General features: G+C 40.3%; 1 protein-coding gene across 2 annotated transcripts in view; it reads right to left on the reverse strand.

Annotated features, from left to right (window-relative positions):
• Positions 1–22,409, reverse strand: part of LOC126291769 (zinc finger protein 316-like) — a 147,612-nt gene that overhangs the window by 65,932 nt on the left and 59,271 nt on the right. For both annotated transcript variants that reach the window (XM_049985454.1, XM_049985453.1), the window contains 2 exons: positions 21,232–21,603; positions 11,420–11,552 (listed from right to left, as the gene is read on the reverse strand). In XM_049985454.1, coding sequence (XP_049841411.1) covers positions 11,420–11,552; positions 21,232–21,603 — 505 coding nt within the window. The remainder of the gene's footprint in view (positions 1–11,419; positions 11,553–21,231; positions 21,604–22,409) is intronic.

The raw sequence follows: 22,409 nt of genomic DNA on the forward strand, positions 1-22,409 counted from the left end.
AGAAATATTTTTGCAACACTCTCATTCAGAACATCATCTATCATGCGCAGTCTATTATTCAGTTCTTGTTGTTCAGTATCAAAGAAAGCAGCAGTGAAAGTAAAAACAAATGGATGGCAGTCTCTTGCCATGGTTTTGCTAATGAGACGATTCCTCTCTTTAAAAAAAACAACAACAACAATTCATGACACAGTACAGTAATGCATTTTCAGCTTAGAGTGACGTAAACACCTACAACAAAGAGAACGGCACTTATCACATCAAATAAAAATAAGCAAACAATTCAAACCAGACGAAGAACATGAAAAGGGAAGGGTATCCGTATACATACGAACGGAGCGCCTGACGCATAGCAATGGCTACCTGGTAAAGCTTAACTGCTAAGCTTACGACTCGAACCAAACTACTGGAGCTGTATTGTCATTCATTCCACCTAAATTGTGTCCCATATAACAATGGACCAACTTCGTTTCGATTTGGAGGTGCGGCCTAAAACTTCTCTCTCCACTTTAATTTCGAGTCTCAAATTTCAGGTGCAGCTTAGATTCGAGAATTTTTTTTCCTTGATTTCGAGTCTCATTTTTCAGGTGCGGCTTAGATTCAAGTAAATACGGTATCTGTAGTTAACTATTGCTATTTGAGTTTATGTACTGTCATTTTGTCATTTAGAGATAGTAAGTGGAACCGTGGATGCTAGAAAATGGAGTGTCAAGTAGGGAAATCAGAACATTTCTGATATGTTGTTCCATTTGAGTTCAATGCAGGACTGATAGGGCAGAGCACAGCAGAGGGGAAGTTAAAAAAAAAAAAAAAATCAGGTGTCCAGGTACTGCACGCTCTAAGTCAAAATCGCAAAAATCAGCAGGTAGCCATACGTGCATCTCTGCTTGCTCATCATTAATTGGCTACTGAGCAACACTGACCATTCCCATCGCGTATCATTACCAGTGGTGAGAAATAGTGTCTTTATGCTAACATAAAGAGAAGAAAGGAATGGTTGAGCCCATACAAAGCAGCAACTCCACGCACAAAGATAATGTTACGCATCTGGTGGAACAGTAACAGTGCGATGCACTACGAGTTGCTTCCCCGAGATGTCACCATCAATGCTGACATTTATTGTCAACAACTGAGACATCTTGGAGACACAGTCCAAGAACAACAACCAGGAAGAATACGTAAAGTGATGCTACTACTCCACAATAATGTCCTCCCACATTCGGCTGAGCTGACATCTACATCTGCATGGATACTCTGCAAATCACATTTCAGTGCCTGGCAGAGGGTTCATTGAGCCATCTCCACAATTCTCTATAAGACTATACAGGAGTCGGGATGGGAAGTCATTCCATACCCAACTTATTCACTTGAAATTGTGCCCTCTTATTTTTACCTCCCTGCTCTTTGTCGAACAACATTCAGGAAACTTCCTTTCCGAATGAAAATGCACTCCAGACATGGCTCAATGAACTCTTTGCCTCAAAACCACTTGATTTCTATGGTTGTCGAATTGAAAAGTTATCCCAGCTTTGGCAAACTGTTATAAATAGTGAAGGAGAACACATTATTGATGACTAAAGCCCCTGTTAGGTTAGGTTAGGTTAGTGTTGTTTAACGTCCCGTCGACAACGAGGTCATTAGAGACGGAGCACAAGCTCGGGTTAGGGAAGGATGGGGAAGGAAATCGGCCGTGTCCTTTCAAAGGAACCATCCCGGCATTTGCCTGAAACGATTTAGGTAAATCACGGAAAACCTAAATCAGGATGGCTGGAGACGGGATTGAACCGTTGTCCTCCCGAATGCGAGTCCAGTGTGCTAAAAAAAGTCCCTGTTATATGTATCCAGTGCATTTATTAAACTTTCAGAAAAACACTACAAACTTATGCATCAACCTAATAGTAAGCAATATACTGACACAAGACATGCACATCGAAAGAATCACACATGCTGCATTGCACTGCTAGAGGAGAAACTGGTGTCAGTTATCCTTTGTGACAGGTAGGGCATTTTTCTGGGAGAAACCACCTCCCTCATCACATGTGCTGCTTGGTCTTCAGTTTCCGACCCAATTATCTGCTATTTACTCGATTATAGTAGCATTTTTCAAAAACAATATTTAAATGCTTCTGTGAATACTAAGCCTTCTTTACAGTACTGTATGTCAAGTGTGTCTACAACCAACATAGCCACTTACCATATAGAGAACATTTTCTTTTCAATTCCCAAAGCTAGATATTCAAGTGATTTGCAGAAAGAATAGCTAACTTAATTATCAATTTTATTGAAGAAAAACAATTACAATGGTTGTAGCAAGTAAAAAATATGTGAGAAGGAAGGCTTCCAAAATATATCACACACTGGATACCAAATTGATAAAAAGTTGATACACAAAAGTCAGATTCAGGGGTTCATTAAACAGGTACAAGAATATTTCTGAAGAGTTACTGTGAAACAAAGAAAAGTCAGGTAAAGGCCTGTCAACACTATATAATCATACGTATGGTAAAATGATTAAATATTGTCAAACCATTAAAAAATCTAGATCTCTAACCGAGCATCTGAGGGCTGTTCTCTACAGAACACGAATGCTGCCACAGTTGGCAGGAACCCCTCCCTCCCTCCCTCCCTCTCTCTCTCTCTCTCTCTCTCTCTCTCTCTCTCTCTCTCTCTCTCTCTCTCTCTCTCTCTCTATGCCATATATATTACAAATATTACACACATATGAAACATCCAGATTTTTATCTTAGCTGCACTTTTATGAACCTTATTATTCAGTATATGTACACTCCTGGAAATTGAAATAAGAACACTGTGAATTCATTGTCCCAGGAAGGGGAAACTTTATTGACACATTCCTGGGGTCAGATTCATCACATGATCACACTGACAGAACCACAGGCACATAGACACAGGCAACAGAGCATGCACAATGTCGGCACTAGTACAGTGTATATCCACCTTTCGCAGCAATGCAGGCTGCTATTCTCCCATGGAGACAATCGTAGAGATGCTGGATGTAGTCCTGTGGAACGGCTTGCCATGCCATTTCCACCTGGCGACTCAGTTGGACCAGCGTTCGTGCTGGATGTGCAGACCGCGTGAGACGATGCTTCATCCAGTCCCAAACATGCTCAATGGGGGACAGATCCGGAGATCTTGCTGGCCAAGGTAGTTGACTTACACCTTCTAGAGCACGTTGGGTGGCACGGGATACATGCGGACGTGGATTGTCCTGTTGGAACAGCAAGTTCCCTTGCCGGTCTAGGAATGGTAGAACGATGGGTTCGATGACGGTTTGGATGTACCGTGCACTATTCAGTGTCCCCTCGACGATCACCAGAGGTGTACGGCCAGTGTAGGAGATCGCTCCCCACACCATGATGCCGGGTGTTGGCCCTGTGTGCCTCGGTCGTATGCAGTCCTGATTGTGGTGCTCACCTGCACGGCGCCAAACACGCATACGACCATCATTGGCACCAAGGCAGAAGCGACTCTCATCGCTGAAGACGACACGTCTCCATTCGTCCCTCCATTCACGCCTGTCGCGACACCACTGGAGGCGGGCTGCACGATGTTGGGACGTGAGTGGAAGACGGCCTAACGGTGTGCGGGACCGTAGCCCAGCTTCATGGAGACGGTTGCGAATGGTCCTCGCCGATACCCCAGGAGCAACAGTGTCCCTAACTTGCTGGGAAGTGGCGGTGCGGTCCCCTACGGCACTGCGTAGGATACTACAGTCTTGGCGTGCATCCGTGCGTCGCTGCGGTCCGGTCCCAGGTCGACGGGCACGTGCACCTTTCACCGATCACTGGCAACAACATTGATGTACTGTGGAGACCTCACGCCCCACGTGTTGAGCAATTCGGCGGCACGTCCACCCAGCCTCCCGCATGCCCACTATACGCCCTCGCTCAAAGTCCGTCATCTGCACATACGGTTCACGTCCACGCTGTTGCGGCATGCTACCAGTGTTAAAGACTGCGATGGAGCTTCGTATGCCACGGCAAACTGGCTGACACTGACGGCGGCGGTGCACAAATGCTGCGCAGCTAGCGCCATTCGACGACCAACACCGCGGTTCCTGGAGTGTCCGCTGTGCCGTGCGTGTGATAATTGCTTGTACAGCCCTCTCGCAGTGTCCGGAGCAAGTATGGTGGGTCTGACACACCGGTGTCAATGTGTTCTTTTTTCCATTTCCAGGAGTGTATAATCTACACAATACTGAAATTAATAGTATAAAGACTTCCTGTAGAAACATTTAAATGATGAGACAGATGGAAAAATATAACCGTTTATCATTTCAAAAGTAATCGCCATAACTATTAACACATTTATCCTATAGTGTGACAAGATGGTCAATGCCTTCACAGTGGGCAGACCCACATGTTGCCTAGGTTGGTTCATCTACGCTGAAGAAGTTTCAACTGTGAAGCCCTTACACATCCTCCATACAGTCCCAATGTCTCCCCATGTGATTTCCACATGTGTGGAGTGCTGAAGGAGAATGTTTGTGGCTGGCAATTTGCTTCAGATGATGAGGTGCACACCTGGGTGCAATCGTGGTTCTGTAGACAACTGCAAACATTTTTTCCATTTTTCTTGTCTCACAGTGTGATAAATGTAGTAACCATTATGGCAATTTCTTTTGAAATAAACAGTTTACATAATTTTTTTACATCTGTCTCCTTTTCATTTGACTGCCCCTTACATTAAAAATTTACAGAATATGAAAACCAAGTGTACCTGGAAATTCAACCTTGCTAACAGCTGTCAGCTTCAACATTGATGTATCTCACCAGAAAGCCTTCATTCTATTCCTTCTAAATATCATCTTTCTAAATAACATCTGGAAACTCTGTAATTAAAATGTTATCTTTGCTCAAATTTGTTGCTTTCCAGAATGTTTGAATCATGGAATGTAATCCTTTGAAAACTACGGTGACACCAACTTGTAGCCATGATTTTTCTGTTTCCAAAAATGAGTGATTTTACTAGAATAATTTTTGAGTTAATGAAATACCACAATTAGAAAATTCAAGTTCCTAAAAAAATTTGGCACACTTTTCTAAATCTCTCGGATGAAAGGGCATATCCAAACTTCTGTTGCATAAAACGGAACCTATCCCTTGGGATGTTTCAAGACTATGCAGTCCACAATTAAACAAAGTAATTTCATTCTCTGATGAATGTGTATATTCTCTTCTTTTCCAGTCTTTTATTTTATTTTTTATTCAAAAAGTTCTTTTACAGAGTACGTTAAATCAGTATTTCGATTCCTGTGGAATGCATTCTTCCTCCTCTTCACCTACATTTGTTTCAGATTTTTTGATCTCTGCTTCTAGAGCTGTTCAATGTTATGATGCTTTTTCTTTCTTTGTTGTTTGCCCCTAACAATCACTTTCTGAATTTTGTTGTATTATGTGTCCATTATGTTTATGTTGATGTTTGCTCCTTTGAGTGTGTGTGTGTGTGTGTGTGTGTGTGTGTGTGTGTGTGAGAGAGAGAGAGAGAGAGAGAGAGAGAGAGAGAGAGAGAGAGAATAGATTTGATTTGACATTCTGTCACCACCCATTGAAACCAAATGTCTTCAAGAACGACATTCTTCTTTTGGACACAGTGTGTATTATATTCTCTATGTGTTGAATAGATTTCTTTGTTGGCTCTTAGTCTGTTTCTGTTGTCCTTGGACCAAATATGCTCCTAATCAATCTTCTTTATATTGTCACAATTTGTTTACATCATCTTTTAGCACTAGTTTCATTATTCAGCACCAAAGTGTGAAAGATCTCATTACTGTGTTATAATGTTCAATTCTGGTATCCCATGGCGAAGAAGTCTTCCTGCATACGTTTCTCGTGATCTGGAATGCAATGGTCATCCTATCTGCTTTTGCCTCTAGACTGTCCTCACTGTTGTTTATACTTAGCCACTCATATAAATATCTGAAAGAGATAACTTTCTCGATTTTGTTTCGATTTAAAACATATTTCTGTGGATATTTTTAAGCTTGTTATAAATTTCAACTTTGGGAAAGATGTTTGTAAATTGATTTTTCCTGCTTGCACAATTATGTTTTCTACATGGAGTATGTCACTTTCCAGCACGACTATGATTGCAGTAACGCGTATGAATGCCAGGCAGTCTGCACAGATTTCATCATATTCAGCTTCCTTATTTGATGCCTTTCATGTGACACATTTTCCCCACTCTCTGCTCACATTCTCAGGGCTCAGTAGAAAAGCAAAGGTGACTGACCCTCCCACTACCTGCCGCCAGGTTTTATTTCAAAGTTTTTGGAGAATTCTCCACAGAACCTGACTTAACATGAAATATTTGTTACTGAATCTTAGACAATGTTTACGATTTTTGTCTCTTCACTCACACAAAGAATAAATTAATGAAATGCTATGACACATGCTGAAATTCAAATGGTGACTATGTTGAAGACCAGCAGAAAACTGATGTTTCAAGATGTGTATAATAATTTTTTATATGCATGGTTTTTTTTATTTACAGTCAAATGGAGGTTACATTTCGAACTCGCTGACTCATCACAAGTGTAAAATTTAATAACACAACAGCTGATCACGATCGACTAGGGCGCTGAAAGGAGATGAGAAGAAAATAATAAACTGTTTGGTCGATGTTGTGTGAAGTTATTTAAGGTTCGCTTAAAGATCCCAACAACTGACAATTGGACTTCAAAAGAATGCCGTGACTTAAGAGGCACCCATTTGGGTGTGTCAGTAAACTTGCAGTTTGTTGGGTTTAACTTAAAACCACCTCTTCAAACATCTCGTGTAGTGAGTCCTATTGGCCGAGTCCCGCATTTCTGTCGAAATTTGCTCAAAGCTCTTTTCTCCTTGAGTTGATAGCACTTCTTCATTACTTATCTGATGCTGCATTATCCAAAGGTTTGCACTCTACTGTCCACTCAGCCATCTGATGCTCTGTCTGTGAGCTCACTAAATGACCAAAGCACGATATGCAAACTTCTAGCCCACATATTTTAATACCTTGAGGGTATGAGGGCCTCGAGCGAAGGAATATCTTTCAATTTTACAGGATGGATGAACGAAGGTGTGAATTTTATGTTTCAGTGGTGTAATACAAACTTTACTGAAAAATCTCTACACTAAAGATTAGAATTCAAAAGTTATCAGATAAAAACACATCTTCAAAAATAGTCCTTACTGATTCACTGTTGTTTACTGTTTGATTTAGTGCTAAGGAGATACAGCTTCACAACTGTGAGCAAATCAATCTAAATAAATATTTTACACTTTTGGAGATAGGCTCTCATTTGTTTTCTAATTCTAAAGTTTTAGTGCTCCATGGTATTTCTGTTCCAACTGGAAGATTGTATCAGAATTTTCTGAAAAGTGGCAAATTTCTGAATGGTTGATCCTGGAAATGATTGAAAAAGATGTGGTTAACATCACACTGGTGACACTGAAGCTGTGCCACTTTAAGTCATTGTACCTGATTTCCTTCAACAATAATTTTCCCAACCACTCCTTTTGCATAGCACCAAAACCCAGGAAGTCCTATGGTCCATTTCAATGACTTCATACAGGTGTTAACATTTTTTGCAGCCCTGTCTGTACTAGCATGGACTGAATCAAGCTTCATTAAAGAGTGGTGGCCTCATTTCACAAGACTTCCTGCAAATGTGACATTGTTTTGGTGTCACACGCAATACTGCCAACCGCAGGAACTGCTATCAACTTTCATCGGTGTTTGGTTTGCTGGAAGTCTTGTGAGATGGGTGTTATGTACAAAATATTTGTAGCAAGGAAGAATATGAATATTATTGCTCATTGTTTACCTTGCAGCAATTTAAGTTGTCCTCTTATATTCCTCCCTAACCACACACTCAGAAATCACTGCATATTCAGCAACAAAGAGCCAAATATTTGTGAGAAGAAAGAATATGAATTTCATTGCTGCTCGTTTCAGTTCCCGCAACTAACGCTGTCACAGCCAAATATTTATTTCATCCTTCATTCTCTAATCAGACAGAAAAAGAAAAAAAAAAAAAATAGCATGTAGCAGCATGCAATTCTACCTCCTTTGACTCCATAAAAAATGGCGCTATCCACTACACAAAGACTTAAGTCACGTGAATTTGGTCTCATGTCTTGGTTATCATAGTATGTCTTGAAGGCTTACATCAGCCATCTGCAATACTCTGGGGTTCTTCAGATATATTTAATGCTACTTCAATTCATCATTGCTTATAACCACACCTTCATACAACATGTAATTTCTATAGCTTTCCTGATATCAGGACTCCATAGTATGAACTCTATAGAGTTAGTCTTATTCTGTAGAAAGTGATCTTAGTTGCTGTATTTGGACAGTGCCTTACATCTTCAGGTCAAATTCCAGTAAATGGCATTATCCTGCTCAGATCCGCTCTTTCATTTCATATTTTAGATTTATAGCTGTCTCTTATCTTGTCAGTGTTCTGAGAGCTAGCCTTTCTCTGCTTCTCGATTTTCTATGGCGAGATTTTGAGAGGGACAACAGTGTTTGCACACGTGTTTTCTAGGTACAAGAAAACTTATGTTCAACTCTGTATTGAATATATCTCTGTACAGCCCATATTTGTCCAGAGTAACCAGTTCCTCTTCACAAAGTTTCTTATGTAGTTCATGAATGGTGTGTATATTCAGGCCTCCTAGTAAGAGCTGTCTCCCAGTGCACTGTTGGGAATAATGTGATGGAATGATAGGAAACAATTCTACACAGTTCCTTATTCTCTCCCCTGCCTTGCCAGATCTCCTTATAGCTGGACACAGAGAAATCTTCCTGTCAGCATTCAATATTATGTTGCTGCTGTCTCTTTTCTCAGTAACTATCACACAAATGTTTCTGGTACATTAACAGTGCTAAGGGAAACCCCTAGACACACCTGACCTTCACAATCATCTTCCAGGAGAAAGTACTTCTCTGTCACATTTGTGTGAGACTGTGCACCTACAGAATATGATCTAGCCTAAGGTACCACCTTAATAAGTGCAACTAAATACTATTGCTGCTTCTCTATATCTTTCATCAACCAGATTCCATGAAACATCTTCCTCGCTTCAATCTCACTACACTTTCTCAGGCATTTGGACCAAGTGGTGCACTTCGATACACTTCTTTCTTAGCAGTTGATGTGTATGCCTTTTCAGACTGCCTATTCATTTTTATTATATTCCTTCTCCACTTGTCTATGTTCTTATTTCATTATCTAATAGACACTGCACACTAACATTAACCTCTTCACAATGATTCCTGAGACATGACAATGAAAGCAATATGGTCACATTGACAAATGACTATCATCATTTTTTGTCTAGTGTTTCTTGACTTACTGTTGCTATCAGGGGAAATGCAATAGCTTGAAATCTCCTACATAAATTGTTAAGAGAACTGATGGGTACATGAATGATTCAACATTGAGATGTGATGCAATATTTGCACTTGACATTGCACAACTTGTTATTAACAGCTAGATAACACATACTTCTTTTTCAGTGCACAGGAAAATAGTGTGCAGTGCAGCAAAATAATAATATGCAAAATGAGTGGATAGTTGCCTCTGCTGAGTTAAAACATCTAAATCAAAAGTACCTAAGTGCTGATACATTTTGCAGATGCCAAAACCAAGACACTTCAAAACACAAAAACGTATCAGCCAATATGTCTATCTGTCTCAAAAACAAATTCACAACTTTGAGATATGCAGCTCCTTAATTTCATCAGGAGAGCATATAAAGATATGTCATTTTGACACAACATGCAACTGATTACGGTGAGAACATATGTTATAAAAGCTGAAAATTGTCCTCCTGAAGATATGGTCCTCCTACTCATACACAAGAATATAAAAAATGTACAAACTATGAAAGACAGGGGCACAATTCTGATGCATCTGGGCAGAGAAAGTGTCACATTTCAAGGTCTAAATCATTTGCACTCAATGTGAGCACCATATGTTGCAAAACTGGTACCATAGCTCATTTTTCTGCCATACAAACAAATTAGCTGGTCTCCAGTTATTGAAATCAGTGCTCTGACAGTGGCAGATCTTTAAGAATAGCACGCAAAGATGGGCAAAAACATTGTCTCCTATGTACTCCCACAGATCAAACCTGAAGTAGCCAACATCTGGTGGCCCGAAGGCCACTAATGTCGAAAGTAATCTTCTGTTCCTCCTCTTCCAATTCCATGTCCTGGAATGATGTTATTGAGGAAACGTAGGATGTGACTGGAGAAGTGAGATGGAGGTGCCACCTTGCAAGAAGAGAAATTTATACCAGTCACTTTGAAGTCGCAGACAGCCAAATTCCTAGCTTATCTTGATACAAGTGTTCTTAAGAAGAAAAAAAAAAAAAAAAAAAAGACAGATCCATAACCTCTGTTTACCGAAATGTCACACAAGGCGCTAATCTTCAGTGAGTCTCTTCCGTGTAGAATGACTACTACAGTACTTCCCCAAAATCTACCATTACGGCAGTTAACTAAACCAGAAAGATGAGAAGTGCATTTGTCTGAAAAAATTAATTATTCAGAAAACTGTAATCTATAACTGCAGTAAAAATTTGTACCTTTTGATGTGGTCCCGAGAATGCAATGCTTGTAATAACTGCTGCTTGTGCGACTTCTGATGGAGAGAGTTTTTCATAACTCACCATACTGTCAATCGAGAGATATTAAGCTCATTGCTCGCTTGTGCCGTGGATTTCCTAGGGCTCCTTTTGTAAGTCTCACAGAAAAACTCGACATTTTCATCCAAAGTGCGTGGAGAGCCATCCTTCTCCACCTGCAGATGCAACTGTCTACATATTTTGGATGGACTCAAAAACTTACTTATTATGAGGCGACTCTTTCTGGAATTGTCGTCTAAATTCACATTGCACATTAATAATGAAGTCTTATTTTGATAATTGTAAAAGATAAAATGATCATCCCTGTGGTATCACCACTTTCCTAAAAATGTGCTAGAGCACCAGTGCAGATCTGAATTAAATTCCTACGTACACTGTTCAAAACTTTCAGCTCTCTTCTGTCCAGGAGCACTGGGGTTGGGTTCTATCTTGTGCAATTTCCTTCCTTTCTGAATGACCCTGTACTGTTTCTAGATTGGATTGTGCTGCTACAACCTAGATATTTGTTAACCTTAAAACATCTCTCATATGCAGAGTTTAACAGGTAAATATTCTAAGTGGGTGGTATTACAAACAAATGTTCATATTTTAAAATCAATTTCATTACATTTTAGCCATTCAAGGTAGAGCACTTACCTCATTAACAGCACGAGTTTAAAAATAATATGTGCCAAGTTTAAAAATTAACCAAAAATAAACTTAGATAAAAAAGACAGAAAGAAATAACAATTCTGCTTTATCAAGGCACTCCTACTTACCCTGAAGATTAGCGTGTCTCCGTAAACGAACGTCGCATTAGTCGGACCTTCCTGAGACCCCCCTGGCACCTCGCTGTTTACTGGCAGCGGGGCATCTCTCGTCACTAGTGATACCTCAGGATGAATCCCTGAACTGTAACGCAATGCAAACACATTGCCCAATTACAGACAGAACAGTTACTTAATATGATGCAACTGAAAAAGATTATGTAGCAAGTCTCCATGATGTCCAACTACTTCCAAAACATCAGCAACAAATACCGTATCACACCTAGCCTACTGTGCATACTGGTAGTCCTCCAATCTGAATGGCAGTAGGCCAGGGGTTTGAAGTCAATTTGTTATCGCTACGCAGTAATGCTGAAGTCAGATATTTCATTAAACCAGATTTATTGCAGACAGGGGTTCTAGAGATAGTGAGGGAGTTTCACACATAGAAATTCTTCTAAGGACTAAAAAGAGTTGTCCCCCAGATACATCTGAGTGAAGAATGTTGCTGCTGTTGTTATCATCATCATCATCATCATCATCATCATCATCATCAAGCCAAAGACTGGTTTGACGCACCTCTCCAAACTAATCCACACAGAGCAAGCTCCTTCACATCTGCTTGACTACTTCAACCCACATCCCTTTGAACCAGTTGGCGGTACTCATGCCTTTGTTGTCTTATGCAGTTTTTATCCTCCACACTACCCCTCTCCCCACTGCCAAATTGACTCTTCCTCGGGGCCTCAGGATGTGTCCTATCAACTGATCCCTTCTTTTAGTCAAGTTTTTCCGCAATTTTTTTTTCTTCCCAGTTTGATTCAGGACCACCTCATTAGTTATCCCTACTACACATCTCAAATTTGGCCTTCCTTTCTAGCACTACATTTCATAAATTTTTATTCTGTTATTCTGTGAACTGCAATACCAACCACATATTACTCCCGCACAAGTACACACACTAAAGTTTTCTTTTTTTAACTGCTGAAAGTTTTTCTTTTTACCCAGAAGTGGTTGTTGGCGAACAATAATGTCATGTTACAATGTTGGTGTAGTAAATAATGTGCTGCTCGAACACCTCATGTGCTGGACTGTATTGTTGTAGTGGATACTGTAGTCATTTGGTTTCCGATAGTGCTGAACAATGTCTGAACAGCAAAAACATGTTGTGCTGAGGATACAGCACAAACTGAAAATAATACACAACTCAAAGAAGGCAGTACTGACACGCGGAATCTGGCACTGAGTTACAATATGGGTGAAACTGTTATCTATGATATTCAGAAAAACAAAGAGAAAATAACTCAATTTGCTAGCAGTTCAGACTTATCTAAAGGTTTGTGAAAGCTGAAGGCTGTGAAAATGTCTACACATGCAGAACAGGATAAAGCCATGTTAAATGGTTTCAGCAAAAAAGAGTAGAGGGCACAGAAGTATCTGGCCCAATATGTGCCTAACGGTCTCAATTTTTATTCAAAACCTTGGGAACTGGAGGAGATTTTAATGCATCTCCAAGATGGCTAACAAGTTAAAATTCCAGCAGTTGACTGCACGAGAAAATGTAGAGCTGGAACTCAACACACAATGCGGACAAAACTAGGCTGTTTTGGAAGTGCCTGCCATCAAAGACTTTAGCTTTCAAGACAGAATGTAGTGTGCCTGGTTGTAAATCAAGTAAGGAAAGGATAACTGTGATGTTTTCCTTATGGTATGGACGCATATTAAGTTAAGCTTGGTGTAACAGGTAAAGCTAAAAAGCCCCACTGTTTCAAAGGAAAAGAAATGCACAATTTACCTTTCCATTATTTCCCACCAGAAACAGGCTGCGATAGACTGCACAATATTTCAAACATGGTTCCATAATTGCTTTGTGACACAAGTGAGAGATCATGTAACATTGAAGAGCCTATCTGCAAGGCCTGTATTGTGACTGGATGATGCATCATCACATCTGAATGAACTACTTCTGAAATAGGATGACGGGTGGCATTTTTTTAAATTTTTACCCCCTAATGTGACAGACTTAACTCTGCCAACTGATTAGGATGTCATTGCCGCAATGATGAAAATTTATTGAGGAAATCTGCAAAAAAAACTTACTGATGAGGGCAACAGTCTTCAAACATTCTGACAGTGCTAGATGCAATTTATGCAGTGTCAAAGGCATGGCACAAGATAAAACAATCAAACATAGTCAAGTCATGGAAAATGATTAATCCTACAATTGATGAAATCAGTGACTCTGATGATGAAGTAGTATGGTCATCAGCAATGTTAGCTGCTGTTTGAGAAGTACTTCAGCGTGTGAAACCACTGACAAAGAAAATATTTCTTGGGCCACACAGAGCTGGTTCATGAGATGCTGAGTGATGGTGCTAATGTTCAGCAACTTCAAGGGAAATCCAAGGAGGTGAATTACAGTGATGAAGATGACAACATTTCTCCTATTCCAGAAACAGTAATCAGTCACAAATCAGCACTTCAGTGGGCTGAGGGTTACTGGACTGCCTGGAACAGGAAGAAGCTGCTCCCCTTTTTGACAAGTTGGTATTGTGTAAAATTCCTAGTGTGATATGTACAGTAATCGACAAGTTACATCGCAGGCAGAAATCAATTCAAGCCTATTTTGTTTCAAAGTAGTGTAGTGCAATGTGAAATTGGCTTGCACTCTGTTCTTTTTAGGTACTGTATTCTCACACATAATACAATGAATAAAGTAGAATTTATTATAAATTGCCATAGCTGTGTTGAGAAAGAACCAGAGCTCCAAGCCCTAATACAAAACACTGAAGCTCAAATAGTTGTAGGTACAGAGAGCTGGCTAAAACCAGAAATAAGTTCAGCCGAAATTTTTTCAAGCGATCTAACAGTGTTCAGAAAGGATAGATTAAATACAGTTGGTGATGAGTATTTATTGCTGTCAGAGGTAGTTTGCCTTGTAGCGAAATTAAAGTAGATATTTCGTGTGAAATAGTATGGGTAGAGGTTATACCTGACAATCTGACTAAACTATTAACTGGATTTTACTGACCTCCCGACTCGGAAGATATAGTTGCTGAACAGTTCAAAAAAAACTTGAGTCTCATTTCAAATAAGTACCCTGCTCATACAATTATAGACGGTGTTAACTTCAATCTACCTTTAACATGCTAGAAAATCATACATTTAAAGCTGGTGGCAGACATAAAACATCATCCAAAATGGTACTGAATGCTTTCTCAGCAAATTTTTTTGAACAATTAGTTCATGAGCCTACTCGAAGTGTAAATGGTTGCAAAAGCATACTTGACCTTTTAGCAACAAATAATCCTGGATAAATAGTAAGTATTGTGATGAATACAGGGATTAGTGACCACAAAGCAGTTGCTGCTAGGCTGAATACTGTAACACCTACAACCATAAAAAAGAAACGCAAAGTATATATATTTAAAAAAGCTGATAAAAATTCTCTTAATACCTTTTTAAGAGACAGTCTTCACTCCTTCCGATCTGATCATGTAAGTGTAGAAAAGTTGTCGAATGTTTTCAAAGAGATATTATCGACAGCAATTGAGAGATATGTACCACATAAATTAATAATTGATGGTAATGGTCCCCCATGATACACAAAACAGGTCAGATCATTGTTGCAGAAGCAACGAAAAAGCAAGGTAAATTTAAAAGACCGCAAAATCCCCAAGATTCGCAAAGTTTTACAGAAGTTCGAAATATAGTGCATACTTCAATGCGAGATGCCTTTAATAATTTCCACAACAAAATTCTGTCTTGAAATCTGGCAGGAAACCCAAAGAGATTCTGGTCATACATAAAGCACACCAGTGGCAAGACGCAATCAATACCTTCACTGCGCGATAACAACGGTGAAGTCACTAATGACAGTGCCACTAAAGCAGAGTTATTAAATATGGTTTTCTGAAACTCCTTCACAAAAGAAGACGAAGTAAATATTCCTGAATTCCAATCAAGAACAACTGCCAAGATGAGATACATAGAAGTAAATATCTTAAGTGTAACAAAGCAGCTTAAATCACTTAATAAAGGCAAGGCCTCCGGTCCAGATTGTGTATCAATCAGGTTCCTCTCAGAGTGTGCTGATAAAATAGCTCCATATTTAGCAATTATATACAACCACTTGCTCCCACAATGATCCGTACCTAAAGACTGGAAAATTGCTCAAGTCACACCAATACCCAAAAAGGGAAGTAGGAGTAATCCACTGAATTACAGGCCTAATTCACTAGTGTCGATTTGCCGTAGTGTTTTGGAACATATACTGTATTCGAACATTATGAAGTACCTCGAAGAAAATGATTTATTCACACATAGTCAGCACAGATTCAGAAAATATCATTCTTATGAAACAACTAGCTCTTTATACTCATGAAGCAATAAGTGCTATCGACAGGGGATGTCAAATTGATTCCATATTTTTAGATTTCCAGAAGTCTTTCGACACTGTTCCTCACAAGTGTCGTCTAACCAAACTGCATGCCTACGGAATATCACCTCAGTTGATCATGATTTCCTGTCAGAAAGATCACAGTTCGTAGTAATAGAGGGAAAGTCAATGAATAAAACAGAAATAATATCCAGCGATCCCCAAGCAAGTGCTATAGGCTCTCTATTGTTGATGATCTATATTAACGACATGGGAAACAATCTGAGTAGCCGTCTTAGATTGTTTGCAGATGCTGCTGTTATTTACAGTCTTGTAAAGTCATCAGATGATCAAAAAGACTTGCAAAATGATTTAGATAAGATATTTGTACGGTGCGAAAGGTGGCAACTGGCCCTGAGTAAGGAAAAGTGTGAAATTATTGACATGAGTACTAAAAGAAATGCGATAAGTCACAAAAATCTGAAGTCTATAAATTCAACTAAATACTTAGGGATTACAATTACAAATAACGTAAATTGGAACAATCACATAGATAATATAGTGGATAGAGGAAACCAAATACTACGACTCATTGGCAGAACACTTAGAAGGTGCAACAGGTCTACTAAAGAAACTGCTTACACCATGCTTGTCTGCCTTGATCTGGAGTATAGCTGTGCGGTGTGGGATCCGCATCAGGTGGGACTGACAAATGACATCGAAAAAGTACAAACAAGGGCAGCTCGTTTCGTATTATTGCAAAATAGGGGAGATAATGTCACAGACATGATATGTGAATTGGAGTGGCAATCATTAAAACAAAGGTGTCTCCTATGATTGCGAAAACATTCTGTTGGCACCCACTTACATAGGGAGAAATGATAATCATCATCATAAAACAAGAGAAATCATGGTTTGCACAGAAAAATTCAAGTGCTTGTTTTTCCTGCGTGCTGTTCGAGAGTGGAATGCTAGAGAGAGAGCTTGAAGGTGGTTCACTGAACCCTCTGCCAGGCACTTTATTGTGAATAGCAAAGTAATCACGTAGATGTAAAAGTGTCCATGTCATAACTTTAAATGGTCAATTACCAGATGAAGTTGAGGTCACTAATACTCAAAGCTTAATCAACTGTAGTGGAGGGATACCTAAAAATGATCACCTCCCTTTGATCAGTCATCATCGCCCAGCTTCCCTTTGAGAAGGATGCTCAAAAAAGCTGAAAATTATATTTTCTTCGCTGTATTACTACAATGAATGAAAAGTAAAACATGATGTATAGCTCATGCTGTATCTGCTAAAAAATGTCTGATAATTCAGATAGTAAACCTACATTAAAATGTAAATGGTTATAAAATCGGCATTGGGTCAGAAAATGGTGCACTATCAATGGTTGGTTGCAGTAAGTACAGGGTGGTGTGGGATCTCCACTTAACAGATGATGGTGACTGAAACAACATTACCCAATATGCAGCTGAACTAAAAGTATCTCCCCATGGTAAGATGTATGAGAGGATGTCGTCCAAGCCATTGGGAGGTGTTTAATTTCCTGGAGTTTGTTCCCATAGAGAAGACCAGTGTTCCTACACAGAGGTCATCTGAAGGGACAAAACAGCGGTAAGGACTTGATAGTCAGACTGCAGCATTGGCAGCTTCATTACCCGACATGACCAGGGACCCACACAAGCAACACGTTGGCTCCATCATCAGCGAGCGAGTGGAAACATTCGTGGATTCGTTGTACTAAGGGGTGGTATGTGTATAGTACACAGAGGCTCTGTAGGGCACTAAGTGAATTGGAACACAATGCACAATTGGAGAGCTGTTCACAGCATTGTCACTTCAGTCAAATATATATCTCTGCACCAAATTCTGGAACAAAACAATATTTCTACAAGCACCACCATGAGAAATTGGTACTAAAGTGTGTATTTGGTCATACTGAAAACAGAAACAAACACTAGCATTTTTTCTTAATGTAACTGCTATGCATGCAGTAAAATACTAAGTGTTTCAGATTCCCATACTGTTGCCAACCTATATTAAATGATAGGAATTTTGCTTTTGCAGTGACAGCACCTAACACAGTCAACAGAACTAGTAGTGTTATATTAAAAACAAAGATTCCAAGGCTTACCAAGCAGGAGAGCGCCGGTAGATAGGCACAATAAATAAAACACACAAACACACACACAGAATTTCTAGCTTTCACAACTGACAGTTGCTTCTTCAGGAAAGAGGGAAGGAGAGGGAAAGACGAAAGGATGTGGGTTTTAAGGGAGAGGGTAAGGAGTCATTCCAATTCCGGGAGCGGAAAGACTTCCCTTAGGGGGAAAAAAAGGACAGGTGTACACTCACACACACACACACACACACACACACACACACACACATACACACACACACACACACACACATATCCATCCGCACATACACAGACACAAGCAGACATTTTGCTTGTGTCTGTGTGTGTGCGCGAATGTGTGTGTGTGTGTGTGTGTGTGTGTGTGTGTGTGTGTGTGCGCGCGCGCGCGCGAGTGTACACCTGTCCTTTTTTCCCCCTAAGGGAAGTCTTTCCACTCCCGGGATTGGAATGACTCCTTACCCTCTCCCTTAAAACCCACATCCTTTCGTCTTTCCCTCTCCTTCCCTCTTTCCTGAAGAAGCAACCGTCGGTTGCGAAAGCTAGAAATTCTGTGTGTGTGTTTGTGTGTTTTGTTTATTGTGCCTATCTACCGGCGCTTTCCCACTTGGTAAGTCTTGGAATCTTTGTTTTTAATATATTTTTCCCATGTGGAAGTTTCTTTCTATTTTATTTAGAACTAGTAGTGTTATATTGACAAGTTTAATGTAATTGAGTTATTGCTGCAGTATTAAAAACTAATTGTATGTACTGTAAACAGTGCACTCTTGGAGGCTTTGAGTTACAGCAGATTTGTCAAATAAATGGATTTAATTCAAGAAAATATTCTTTTCAGCTATTGTCACAGGTGGCATACTGCAAAAGCCAGCATAAAGAGTAGGAGTCGGTAATAATGAGTTAATGGCATTAGCATATGACATAATGATCTGCTGAAACATGGATGATGTGGCAATTAGATACATGGGCTGATGTGGTTGGCTAATATGGTATGAGATGTAATGTGAGGAACAGTGAGTTCACAATCTTGATCTGGAGGAGGGGGGAGGCTCACTCAGGACTCATGCTGGCAAAGTTAAAAAAAGTAGACAGATTCCAGTATTTCATAAACGTAGTGGAAACAAATGAATGGAATGACAAGGAAGTCAACAAGACAGGGTGGTGAGCAGCAGCAATACTGAGAGAAGCATCAGGAGTTCGGTGTAGAATAAAGGCGTCCCAGAGGGGACCAAGGCAACTATATATCAACTTTGCTGTGTGCCTAACCTAACCTACCCCTCTGAAACCTGGACAATGGATAAAAGGTATTTAATAGAGATAAAAGTGTACAAAAGGAAATTTTACAGTAGTAGAGTCAGAGACACAGGGATAGTCAGAAAAAAAACTGAAATGATCAGGGAGAAGGTAAACGATGTACTCTAACAGGATCAGATAATCAGCAAGGACTAAGTGAGATTGACGTGTAAAGAGAATGACACGTGACAGATTACTATACCGAGGAAGAGATGTGAATCGAAGCTCTGACACCAAAGACTGAGAGGAAGACTGTGGGATAGTTGGTTGAAAGTGGATGGAGGAGCGAACTGGGAGAAAATGAGGGCACTGGAAGAGGGTAGTGGTGAAAGGATAGAGGAAAACAGAGAGGCTTTCATGTGAAGAAGACCCAGAAAGTGCACGCAATCTGCTCCCGATGACAACGAAGTCAAATAAAGTAAAAGCTGTGACATAGGCAATTAAGCAAACAGAAATATATTTGTTCTGCTTTCATAAATAGTTTTGGGAGTAAAAGCGACAACATGGCAAACAGTCGAGGTTCCGAGTATGTCGAAAGGCACACAGAGGAGATTATCACACACGGATTCCACTGTAATTTCTGCACAGTCTTTTATGTGGGCATGATCACAGACTGGCCATCCAACCAAATAAACTGCCACTGCTAAACTGTGGCACAGAGCAGAGTTGACCTGCCATGGCGATAGACTCTGCCGAATGCAATGAGCTCAATTTTGGTGGGTACTTCAGTTTGTGCAGCCAAGATACTTGCCCACACCAATGCCTTCTCTGAACTATGTAGAGAGGAGTCTTCACAGCATATCCTTCAATCCCACAATCCAACCGGCCTCTTCTTCTGACTAAGAATGGCAGTTATCGCTGAAAACAACACGTTTTCGGTTATAGCGATTTCCACGCCATTTTAACCTATTAAAACTGCTCAAAATAACTGGTTTCTGAAATAATGGATTTTCAGTTTTTTATTTGCATTATTCCCTGCAGTAAAAGTAGGAGAGAGATTGAATTACACAGAGAGGGTAGAACAGTATTCCCCTGGCAATTCTAAGTTTTTTAAACCCTGCTCAAAAACCATGTTGTAATCAGTGATCATACCACTACTTGAGTATCTCGATTAGTCGGTGTTAAAGGGTGAAAACTCAGGTTGCAGAATTATTTTTCTGTGTTAATTTGTCCATTTTCAAAGGCTACAAGATAATAGAGGTATATTATGTAGCTCAGGTTGTTTCCTAAATCATTTATATAGATACAGAACAGCAGAGAGCCTATATGACTACCTTGGGGAACGCCAGGAAACATTCCTGTTTTACAGATGACATTCTATTAATTACAACGACCTGTGACCTCTCTAACGGAAATTATCAATCCAGTCATATAACTGAGCCAATGTTCCATAAGCACACAATATGATTACAAGTGGCTTGGGAGGTATGGCGTCAAAAGCCTTCTCAAAATCTATAAATACAGAATCAATTTGAAATCCCACATCGATAGCACTCGACACTTCATGTCAGAAAAAAAGAGCTCGTTATGCCTCACAAGCACAATGCTTGCTAAATCCTTGTTGACTGTGTGCCAAGAGACCATTCACTTCGAGGTAATTCATAATTTCTGAAGACAATTTACATTCCAAAACCGTGCTGCATAACATCAACATCAATTTAGTGGATTACTCCTATTGCCTTTCTGTAATCCTGGTATGACCTGTGCAACTTTCCAGTCTTTGGATACAGCTCTTCAATTGAGCGAGCATTTGAATACGACATAAGTGAGGAGCTATTGCAACAGCATATATTGAAAGTAACCAAACTGGCATTCAATACAACACTTCACTCCCTCACCTCAGAAAGGTGGATTCATCTGAAAATAGCAACATTTTTAAGCTTCATTTACATGCTTGTCAGCAATTAGACACCTGAACAATTTCACAAGTTGTTAACTTCACTACTCCATAAGCTATTTGTAATCCGGCACGGACTTTCAATTACTGCATTACTTTCAGTACACAACAGACTCACCTGGGCGGCCGCACGTGCTTTCCCTCATTCTCGTGAGCGAAGTACAGGTGACGGGCATAGTGGCTGTAGCGGGCGAAGCGCTGCTGGCAGACGGGGCAGCAGTACGGCCGGTCGTCACCTCCGCCGCCTCCACCACGCAGGAGGTTCTCTAGACTGAAGGTGCCGGGGGCGGACTCCGGGGCGGGAGGTGTCGAGAACCGGTGGGGTGGCACTGCTGCCGGTACGGGAGGTGCAGTCCGGGACGGGCGGGGAGGGAGCGCAGCGCCCGCAGAGAGAGGGACGGCGAGCCCACCCCAGGGACCGAGCGCGACGGCCGGAGGTCGCGGGTCTCCAGCATGCCGAGAGGTCTCCGGCCCGATCAGAGCACTGAACCTGCGAGCATCCGCACTGGTTTGAAGGCAGTCTTCTGATGTAGCTACAAGAATAGGAACAAGAACTTGCCACATAAACACAAGGTAATCGCTTTGAATTAAGAGTTACAGTCATCAGCTTTAGGACGAACTAATGCAGTTATGTGTGCTACATTTGACAACAGGACCACTTTCAGGATCCCAACAATCCAAATCCTCATCCAGATCATTGATTTTAATCCCAAATAGCATCCAGAGGAGTTTTAAATTGTCTTGAGTATTAATAAACCACTTCAGCTATATTTAGCTCTTTACTTTTAGATCACTACCAGTTTCATGGCACTAAAAGACACACCCTTTGGTGCACATATAACAAAAACATTAAAGCTCAGAACTTTGTATCTGCTATTCATTGCTTGTCAGAACATAACAATGCTACAAAGCGGTACATCATTGAATAAAAACAGTCAGATTCCAAACCAATATGGTGGATGGGTCTGCTTCTTCGGTCTGTATGCAGTCACGTATAGATAGGAGAAACGGATGTATCCACTGTATTGGACTGGAATCTAGCCGTTTTTATTCAATGATGTATCGCCTTTTAGCAGTGTTTTATTCTGACAGACAACAAATGTTTGGTACAAAGTTCCGAGCTTGTCAGTTTGACTGAATTTTGTAATCACTGAACTAACATCCCACACACTCTCAATCTGTGAAGTTACATTTCCTTTCCTCCTCCCCTTCTGGATGCTTTACTTTTTTTTGTCAGACAGCATAAAATTAAGTACCATCTGAAAAAACATGGACAAATATCCAGTCAAATTTAGC

The sequence above is a fragment of the Schistocerca gregaria genome, chromosome 9 (genome assembly GCF_023897955.1).
Source record: "Schistocerca gregaria isolate iqSchGreg1 chromosome 9, iqSchGreg1.2, whole genome shotgun sequence".
Lineage (NCBI taxonomy): Eukaryota > Metazoa > Arthropoda > Insecta > Orthoptera > Acrididae > Schistocerca > Schistocerca gregaria.